The following is a 9449-nucleotide window of genomic DNA, read 5'->3' as shown; positions in this document are numbered from 1 at the left end:
TATATAATAATTAATAATGCATGCCACATCCAGCATATATTTTTTATTTCGTGGCAAATCTTTCAGTTTCTTTCCAGAGCTGAACCCGCTAATCCCAATCTAATTATATTTTTATTACTGTTCATCAGAAAAGCCACATCTCCTTTGAGTCGTGGTGATTAACTCGAGTACTGACAGCCTTTATTTTTAAGTTGCTGGTGCGGCTTTGCCTCCAGTAGTTTCTGTCACTGTACTTGTTCTTTTTAGATTATTACGTAAGTATATATGGTTGCTATACAGTGTGTTTATAATTTAAAAAAAACAAACTTCAAATATCTTGCGTCACAATGTGGGAGGGGCCGAGCTAGGGCCCGCCCTTTTCAAAGAGGCTTGGTGCGAGCCGCTCTGCCTGTCACACACAAGTGAGCAGTGAGTCTGCGCGAGCTGCTTTATAAAGCGCTAAATTTACCAAACTTTACGTTGTTTCCTGAGCTCTCACAATTGGCCAGGCGCGCTCGGAATAGGGTTATAAGGTTCGGAGGACCTCCTACCACTTTTAAACTTGTTCATGTATTTGATGTGAAACTGTGGAGAAGCGACAGTGAAATAGCCGCACAGACCCCTGCGCGGCTGCCGCTCAACACAGCACGATTTTGACAAGAGAAACTTATATTACTTTACCCAACGATGGCCTTATCCGGAGTGATGCTACCGTCATTTTCGACTTTCTCAAACCAAAGAGAAAAACCCTGGGAAAATGTAAGTTTGAAACAATGTCACGCAATTGCGTGTATGTGTTTTGTGTGTGTTTGTTTTTTGAAATATCCGTGATTTTGATTCTGCTTGTAATAATATAAATATAATGTAAGAATAATTTATTTGCTTCGATAAATATATTTTGCAGTCGCTTATTTCTCATCTGCTTTTTTTCTCCTCATTCCTGCAGAGATGGAAGGGAGAGATGGACAAACTGGTCTCTTCGAGCTGGTCCATGCTTGAAATGGTACAAAACCTGGACAATCAAAACAAAAAGGAAGACGAGGATCTGAGTAACTATTTGGATCTGGATTTTATTCTCGCCAATACAACTGGCTCAGACAGCGCGATGGACTATCTGGGCACCGCCGACCCCAACATGTACACGACTGGAAACTCTATGCCATCGTTCCCAGCAGACGACCATCGCTCCCCGCCGCCCCCGTACGGCGCCAGCCTCATGACAGAACAACTCCGCTCCGAAGGAACAGACAGCTATGGCATTACGCGCAACCCCAGCATTCAGGGAAGATTTTATGCCAGCACGGCGCATTTCCCCCGCCCGGAGAACATCAAAGTAGAGCCACCAATGGACAGTTATGGTCCCGTAATGGGCATGGTGCCCCAGAGCTGCAGCAAAATCAAGCAAGAAGGCAACGTTTCGTGCATGATGTCCTTTGAGCAGCCAAGAGTGGCCATCTCTCCCCGAGCGGCCAGCAACATGACCCCGCCGCTGAGTCCCAATGACCAGGGAGTTTCGGACTGTCAGGGACAGTTATGCCAGCCCATGAACTTTCAGCAGAAATATCACACAACTGTGGCTTTCCAGCACCACCCTCAGGCTCCACAGATGCAGATGGCCTACCACGCTCCACATGCTGGTTTTGGCATGTATGATGAAGCTCTCAGCCTGCAGCCGGGCGCACAGAGGGTGATGCTTACTCCACCCTCATCTCCCCTCGAACTGCTGGAGTCCAAACCCAAAAGAGGCAGGCGCACGTGGCCACGGAAGCGCACAGCCACGCATACCTGCACGTTTGCAGGCTGCGGAAAAACCTACACAAAGAGCTCGCACCTGAAGGCACATCTCCGCACTCACACCGGTAAGTTTGAGCTGAAGTATGCTATGATCTTTTTTAAGTGCGCAGTTACGCACAGAGCAGCGCATTGATTAAAACAAAATTCCGTTTCAGCACAGCCTAATAAACTTTTTTTCAAATTTTGTTCACGCAGGTGAGAAGCCGTACCACTGCAGCTGGGAAGGCTGTGGATGGAAATTCGCCCGCTCCGACGAGCTTACCCGTCATTTCCGCAAACACACCGGACACAGACCCTTCCAGTGCCACCTGTGTGAGCGCGCCTTTTCAAGGTCTGACCACCTGGCCCTTCATATGAAGAGACACATGTGAAGTAACCCACATAAGGACTCGGGGCGATTGGGGGGGGTTGTGTTATTATTATTACGATTTCAACTGTATTTTTTATTTAAAATATTCCTCACATGACCAAAGACGCATATTATGATATTGAATTCAAAAAATGTTTAGTGTTATTGTTTAATAACGTAGCTGGTACTACTTTGGTTGTTTAAGCTTTAGAAAAGCTTTGTTTGCTTTAGAGCAGGCAGACCAAGAAGGGGCTGGCCCTGTATATACTACTCTCCTTTGACAGAACTGGAATGCTGTGTTTGACACAAAAGTGCCTTTCTGTGTTGTGCTACTGTATAAAAAAAAAAAAAAAAAAAAAAAAAACTCTTTGTGAAAGAAGACATGGCCAAAAAAGCAGTACATGTTCTTGCTGACAGGAGTGCAATGCACATACAGTTGCCTAATATGTGCAAAGACAAAAGACAATGTTTTATTTAAACTGCCTCAATGTCTGAATGGCCTATACTGTTTTTTGTTGTTTTTTTAAATGCTTTTTGTCCATCTCAGTGTGAAACTCTTGGTTCCAGCCCCTCTGTACACTATCAGGGCTTGATGTCCTGTGCTTTATTTTTTACTTAAATTTATATTAAAAAAAAGTACCTGGATTTTATACTGTAAATCATGTATTTATTGTAAATATTAAAAAAAAAATGGAACTGAATTGTTTGGCTTGAGAAGTCTTTACTTCGCTTGCGTGCTTACTCATTCCTTAAACTTGTTCACACATTTCTTTTTTATTGGATACATCCAGCCACTCAACATAACTCATCATAACTGCTTGTAAAAAGGTGCAGTAGACCTGTGGACTGTCACATCAGTTCTTCTAAACTGTACATCGAATTTTAAAACACAAGCACTTGATTTCCACCGTGATGTTTTGCAGCTGCAAGACAGAGAAGGGCAGCCGCTTGTGGGCTTAGCCTATAAATACAAACACTCCATTTCCATAATTACAGAGTGAGCCAGGAGCCGTCTGGACAGAGGGGCACAGCAAACCCTCATCAGGGAGCCCTTAGACTCCCTTTCTGATGGGTAGAAATTATAGTAGGACATCAAAGAGCCTTAATACTACAATTACACACAGTCACTCTGCACTACAGTTTCAAAGTATCCAAGTCCGTGCACATTATGGCTGCATAGTGTCAGTGAGCAGTCGTTTCGCCCGCATCAAAGAGTGCATTGAGTGCATATATAAAAGCCAGATGGCATTTTCTAAAAAGCGTAGTCTTTTAAAAAACTTAATAAAACAGTTTTAATTGAATCAGTGTAACTCAGTTACTTTGTATAGTAAATTCACCTGCAGCAATAAAACGCAAATGCAAAGAGTTCAAACGCGTTTATCGACACACTGAAATTTATCATATTTTAAAACGAAAAAAGAGGAAGTACACACTGGGCCAAAAATATCTACCCAGTACATGCAAATATGTCGTTCTCATTTCACTTTTTTTGTTCCAATATCAAACCAGACTTCTAAGACATAAAAACAATCAATGTTCGATTTACTCTAGTTTTACTTCAAGAACTAGATTTAGAAAGAAGCATCACAAGAACAATTAAACTAAACCCCCCGCCTGCCCCCTCATAACAAGTCTATGCAATGCTCAGCACCAGTTTCTCAAGGCCACTTGCTGTATATTCATTCTTTGTTTACCATTGAAACATTAATTTTGCAATTACACCTGACTCACTTCTTTTTATGCTGTTGTGGAAATATTTAAGAAATCAGACCTGTGCTTGGTGTTAAAAATCACTTTTATTCAATTAAAAGTCCTTACAGTTTTGAGCAACTCAAACCTTTGCCTCAAAATTATATACATAATGTGCAGCAATTACACATTACAGTGTTAACGTGTTGACAAATAAGGCGCCGTCACTCTGTGCATGTCCAGTAGGCTCTGGAACATAACAGTGCATACATTATGTGCCACATAAACCTGATTAGTGTTTTGTATGATTACAAGGATGCAATAATTCAGGCCATTTGCAGAAAAGTCCTCCCACTAGATTACTAGACAGTGATAACACAAATCCATATGAAAAATAATAAATATCCAAAAGGTCGATTTGGCTGAATAGCAGAAGTAGTAAAAAGGTGTAACAGCACCAGTATAAACAAGAGAGGTTTACACTTCTTCCATTTAATAGAGGCATTAGTTGCAGGGAGCTATTTGGGTGTTACAACAATGCAACCAATGATGATCTATCTGACAAACAAGCTGTTCGCAGAGGAAGAGCGCTCCAAGTGGACAGAGCTGGGTTCACAGGAAAGGAAGACCGTAATGATTATCATTAGCATCTTTAGGATTTCCAATATATTCCAGTATTCTTTTAATTCATGCACTTTACTTATATAAATATTAGCTATGAAAGCATAAATGCCCAGAAACACTAGTAGCATTTAAAATGAGAATCTAAATCATGCTACTGATGATCTCATAACTTGTTTAAGACAGGAAGGAAGGAGTTTTTCCCCCCGTCTTTTATTTGGTTGAGCTCAAAATAAAACCGTATAACTATATACACTAAAAGAAGAGGTTTCCTAAAAAATGAAATAAAACAAAATAAAAACAAAACAAAATAAATTTGAAAAAAGTCAATTGAATGTCAGCAGAGCAAATGTTTCGACTTTCATTGTGATTTTTCTGAGCGATATAAAAACAGTTTTAGGATGTATCTCACTTCATACATGACAAATTAGCTGCTTTCGTTTCTAAATAAAACAAAAATATTTTTAAAATGTTACTTTACCTTCAAAAAAGCCCCCACAAATTTGGATAAGGTAAGGCTGATTAGCCATAACCAGATATGGAGTTAGATATAGGTTGTAGTAGTCGAGTACCCTGCCGGTTTGGCTTGCGTTAAATCCATGTTCTTGGAGGATGAAGCAAGGCTTAAATCAAGTGCCTCCATATTGTCCCTGATTATAGTTTCCACATAGTTTGGGAGCAATGAACCTTAACTAGTAGCTAAATGTGGAGTCATTTGAACACAAGTACAGTCATAGCTGCAGAAACACTGGGCTCTTGCACAAGTTGGTAACAGGGGTGCTAGTCATGTCGGGCCAATGATGGTACTGTTGTCACGAGCCTGTAGACGGCGGGCTGTAAGGAAAAGCGAAGGGGACAGAAAGTTGTGCTGGAGCACGCCTGCTCAGGTGTTCGGCATGGTGGTCTTGCTGAGAGCGATGGCCAGCTCCAGGTCCTTCTGCTCCTGGAGCTGCAGCCTCCTCAACCTCTCCCGTTCCTCGTGCTCGCTCTCACGCTTGGCCCACTCCAGCTGCTCGCTCTCACTTCCAAACTGGAGCAGAGACACAAACATTAGATGTGCGCAATAAAAAGCAGGAATGTAGTCGTATAAGACACAACAGACAAAACAGTGGAAGAAATATGCAAAAAATTAAAAATAAATAAATAAAAATCAAGCATTTCTAGTTGGGCTGATTCTCAAAAAACTGCATTATTTAGCTAAATGATCTGATACATAGAAAAATACTGATCAAAAATTTAATGCAAATTAAAGACAATTAGATTTCACTTTTACATCACACAAGACAGCAAAGAAGGTGCTGCTCCACTACAACAAATCAATGGTCACATTTCCCAAATTCTGTGTTTGGATGCAAGAATGCAGGAAAATAATTATGCTCGAGAATCGCTTTACTTAGATTATGCATTGCCGACAGGTTTTTCACATGCAAAGAATCGAAAAGCACACCTTTATACAGTCTTACCTTAACATGTTCAGATCCTGGCAGAAAAACAAAAATTACAACACAGAGCTCGATATAAAAACCACAAATCCCTTTCACAACAGTCATGCTGGCATGAGGGATAAAATAAATACATATCATGTCAAGTGATACAAACCAGACACAAAAAGCTGCCATGCATCACCTCTCCACATGAGAGCACAGTCAGCCGTTAGGCTATACAAGATGGCAAATAAGCGGAAGGTGGGACATAAAGAGGAAGATTTACTCTGTTGTTCTCTGCTTTGAGGCATATCATGCTTTGACAGCGAATAAGCCTTTAGCTTGCACTTCAAGACTTGAAAAATGCTCCTCAAATGATACCTGACCAGGCAAGTTCATGAACTCGCCAACTATGAGTTTATAAATCCTCGCTTCCTCTCAAAGGCAAAGTCAAAGATGACAGCAAGCATGCAAGCCCCTTTACCAGGTGCACAGAGCCAATCTATAACTCGACAGAGACTAGCAGAGGGACTGTCCAACTCAGTCATGCAATCATTTACTTTCCTTCTAAACCAAGCAGTTGAAAAGCTCTCACATGTTCTGTCAGTTGTTAGTTAACAGCCAGTAAACACAAAAGTTCTTTGAGTGCCTTCTGAACACACTGCTTTTGGGGCGTTAACAGAATAAGGCCCAATGACACAGAGCTGACACCTCTGTGGCTTGAACACAGCAATCTAAAGATCGAGATGAGATCAGCAGCTTGTGCAGGCAAAGATACTCTACAGCAAGTACACTACACTTACAGATGCAAAATTTGCAAAACCCATAGGATAATCTTTGGATGTTTTACTCGACTGTGTCGTAAAGAAAGAGTCTGCACCGTCTGCTGTGGAGCCAACGCTCTGGAGCAGCTCTGATGGACTCAAACCGAGCACACCTATCAGAGAAGGAAGGACATTTAAATAAGATAATATATATATAAAAAAAAACCCAACATGACAGAAAATGCTGCTGTTAGCATCTTCATTAGAGATATTTCTCACCGATACCCCCTTGGGAAATTGAACTCACACTTTAAAGGCTAACGCATAATACTTTGCCACTAAATATTCACAGGAAGCCAACAGCTTCATGCAAGCAGAGTAGTTACCCAGGGGAAAGCCACATTGATTCAAAAAATGTGGTTAACACCTTTTTCAGTACAGCTCACTGATGCAGTGAAGCTTAAACATGCACACGGTTGCTTTTTTGGAACTTGCAATTGTAAAAGATGGACACACCCTTGTGTACAGTAAGCACACATTTCTTATAATGATGGTACTATTAATAAGTGAGAATGTTGTTTATCTCACGGACTTTGTGCACCAATGCAGCACAGGCTGCTCCTGCAAATTCAAGGGCTCAATTTTCCGAAAAACTAATTCTTTGATTTGTCAAATTAAAAAGAATTGATTAAGAAAAAACAAAACAAAAAGAAAAACAAGTATTATTAGAGTTGTTTACAAATGCTGCTGCAACACACCTGCAAAAGAATAAATCCAATCAAATAAAAAAAATATTAAAAGTTCTAAGTGTTGAGCAACTGTCCTTGTAATACAGAAAGTCAACGGTGCCCACGGTTTGTGAGAGTGGACTTCTCACTTCCCCATCACACGTGAAACACGTCTCTAGTTCAAGACAAACCATGGCTACTCATCTCTACCCTTTTCTGTGCGGTAAAGGGGAACACTAACTTTCCCAGGCTGATGCTTCTGCTACAAGAATAAGTGCAAGGTCACAGCGGAAGGGCATGTACTGGGCATGGCTTCTAGGTAATGTGTGAATTCACATGTGCATAAAAAAAAACAACACGAACAAAACCACTAAAAAAAAAAAAAAAAAAAGGATGAGAAAGTTGTTCTCAAGGCTCCTCATCCTGTACACAAGAATATCTTAACACATCACTGCGGCAGAGTCTTAATAACAACATTATCATTTAAAGGACTCGTATCTCTGCCAGCAGCTTTCCTGTTTACCAAATCAAAAGAAGAAATTATGTTCTCAGCACCCTAGCACCTCAATAGGGAAGTTGTTTTTTTCTTTTCTTTTTTTTTTTCCCACCACCATTAAGCATCAAATCCTTATTTCACAGGACGGTTACTCGCCGTGAAAACCCCCAAAAGTTCTTATGCTTTTATTTTGAGTTACATATGAATAAAGAGAATGTACCATCATCACTGGCATAAAAAAAAAAAAAAAAGTGTGATCTGTTTAGCAGATCTGACCCATTTCTATTTCCTAGTTATGAACACCATGCCTGCACATGCACAGTCAAGTTAATCAAAAACACGTTTTATGTTATTTTATATAGATATACATATGAATAAACTCGATGCTTACCATAGGGAGGTGCAGGCCTCTTAGGCACACTTTTCTTTGGGATTGGGAGTACAGGATTGTCCGACTTCTTCTCAGACACAAGACAAAAAGAAAAGAAAAAACATTAACTGTATACAAAACGATGACCCCAACAGAAATGTCAGCTAAGATGTAAAGCCTCTGGACTTATACAAGGTAGACCCTTTTCAGAAATGTGATAAATTGGAAGGAAAAAAAAAAAACAAGACCTCAGTCACGATGAAAGTTAAATTAACAGCACGGCTTTCTTCAGCTTTAGTGGAAAACTATGCTTTATGGTGCAACTGATTCATAACTTCAAGTCTCCAGAGCTTACCTTTGACATCTGACTAAAGTCAGCAAATCCACCCCCCTTGCTTCCAAAAGAGTTGCTTCCAAATGGGTCTGCTTTCCCAAACAAATCTGTGACAAGAGTACATTGAAATGCATTTGGAACATTTGAATACATTTATGGAAAGAGCCAGAAACTATAATGAAGTTCAGCCCCAAACCACACATTCAAAATCCTCTCTGCATCTTGCTTATTCTGAAAGGGCCTGTTTTCTATTTTCAGAAGAGGCAATGTGGCATGACCGTTTAATTTTCCATGACATTTTACAAAAAACCTGTAAAGCAGAGGTTTTGTTTAACCTGACGTATGCATCGGGCGTCATTTGGCGTCCTGTTAACTATAACCATGCTTGGCTTGTTTTGAAGTTCAGCAGTATGCCACTTAATGAAAAAAAAAAAAACTGCATTTTTTCACCGTGAAAAAACAAAACATCGTAAGAGAATATGTTTGTTGTGAGTGTTCGACCACAAAAGACCCGTTCATGTGCAGGATCGGTGTTTTTCTTTTGCGCACAGTAACTCAGCTCAGGTCTACAGTCGACTCTGTGTTCATCTTAAACACGTGTAGCACGGCAGAGCATCAACCAGCAGCAGCCACCAACTTAAAACAACTTCCGCACCAAAAGAGGCACAGCAGTTCAACAGCAGCAGGTATAAAGACAGGACAGAGGCAGAAGGGAACTGGTTAAAGGAGTGGCAGTGTATTCTAGTAGAGAAGGACCAGCAGTCACAGAGTTTCTGTTATGCTTGGCTCCGGTTAGCCTCCTGTTTTTCCAGGGGGTGGGGGGTATTTTTAGTTGGTCAGTAGTTAAATGTGTAGGTACTCTACTAAAAATAGCCCGAAACCACAGGAAAAATTGAAGCCA

The 9449-nt window shown here is 40.6% G+C and overlaps 2 protein-coding genes across 6 annotated transcripts in view; one reads left to right on the top strand and one right to left on the bottom strand.

The window, feature by feature from the left end:
* Positions 1 to 409: 409 nt before the first annotated feature.
* Positions 410 to 2823, top strand: klf2b (Kruppel like factor 2b). Its single transcript, XM_084912559.1, has 3 exons — positions 410 to 738; positions 926 to 1838; positions 1969 to 2823. The coding sequence occupies exons 1-3, from the start codon at positions 667 to 669 to the stop codon at positions 2142 to 2144; spliced, it is 1161 nt and encodes a 386-aa protein (XP_084768685.1). The 5' UTR covers positions 410 to 666; the 3' UTR covers positions 2145 to 2823.
* Positions 2824 to 3899: 1076 nt separating this feature from the next.
* Positions 3900 to 9449, bottom strand: part of LOC146367895 (epidermal growth factor receptor substrate 15-like 1) — a 21623-nt gene continuing 16073 nt past the window's right edge. Inside the window, exons 20-23 of one of the 5 annotated variants that reach the window (XM_084912555.1) lie at positions 8570 to 8655; positions 8236 to 8302; positions 6660 to 6793; positions 3900 to 5462 (exon numbers count right to left, since the gene is read on the bottom strand). In XM_084912555.1, the coding sequence (XP_084768681.1) occupies positions 5316 to 5462; positions 6660 to 6793; positions 8236 to 8302; positions 8570 to 8655 (434 nt within the window). In that variant the 3' untranslated portion in view covers positions 3900 to 5315. Of the gene's footprint in view, positions 5463 to 5799; positions 6794 to 8235; positions 8303 to 8569; positions 8656 to 9449 lie in introns of those variants that run through there. The other 4 variants (XM_084912556.1, XR_014797612.1, XM_084912558.1 and 1 more) reach the window with 4 other exon arrangements.

This window comes from Perissodus microlepis, chromosome 18 (genome assembly GCF_051167445.1).
Source record: "Perissodus microlepis isolate ML-2025 ecotype Zambia chromosome 18, ASM5116744v1, whole genome shotgun sequence".
In the NCBI taxonomy this organism is placed as follows: Eukaryota; Metazoa; Chordata; class Actinopteri; order Cichliformes; family Cichlidae; genus Perissodus; species Perissodus microlepis.
Note: the sequence above shows the minus strand (reverse complement) of the source record. Positions and strands in the feature narration are given on the sequence as shown.

Coding starts and splice junctions, on each gene's coding strand:
- klf2b (XM_084912559.1), top strand. CDS start 667: ATGGCCTTATCCGGAGTGATGCTACCGTCATTTTCGACTTTCTCAAAC. Junction 739..925: donor GAGAAAAACCCTGGGAAAAT/GTAAGTTTGAAA, acceptor TCATTCCTGCAG/AGATGGAAGGGAGAGATGGA. Junction 1,839..1,968: donor ACATCTCCGCACTCACACCG/GTAAGTTTGAGC, acceptor TTGTTCACGCAG/GTGAGAAGCCGTACCACTGC.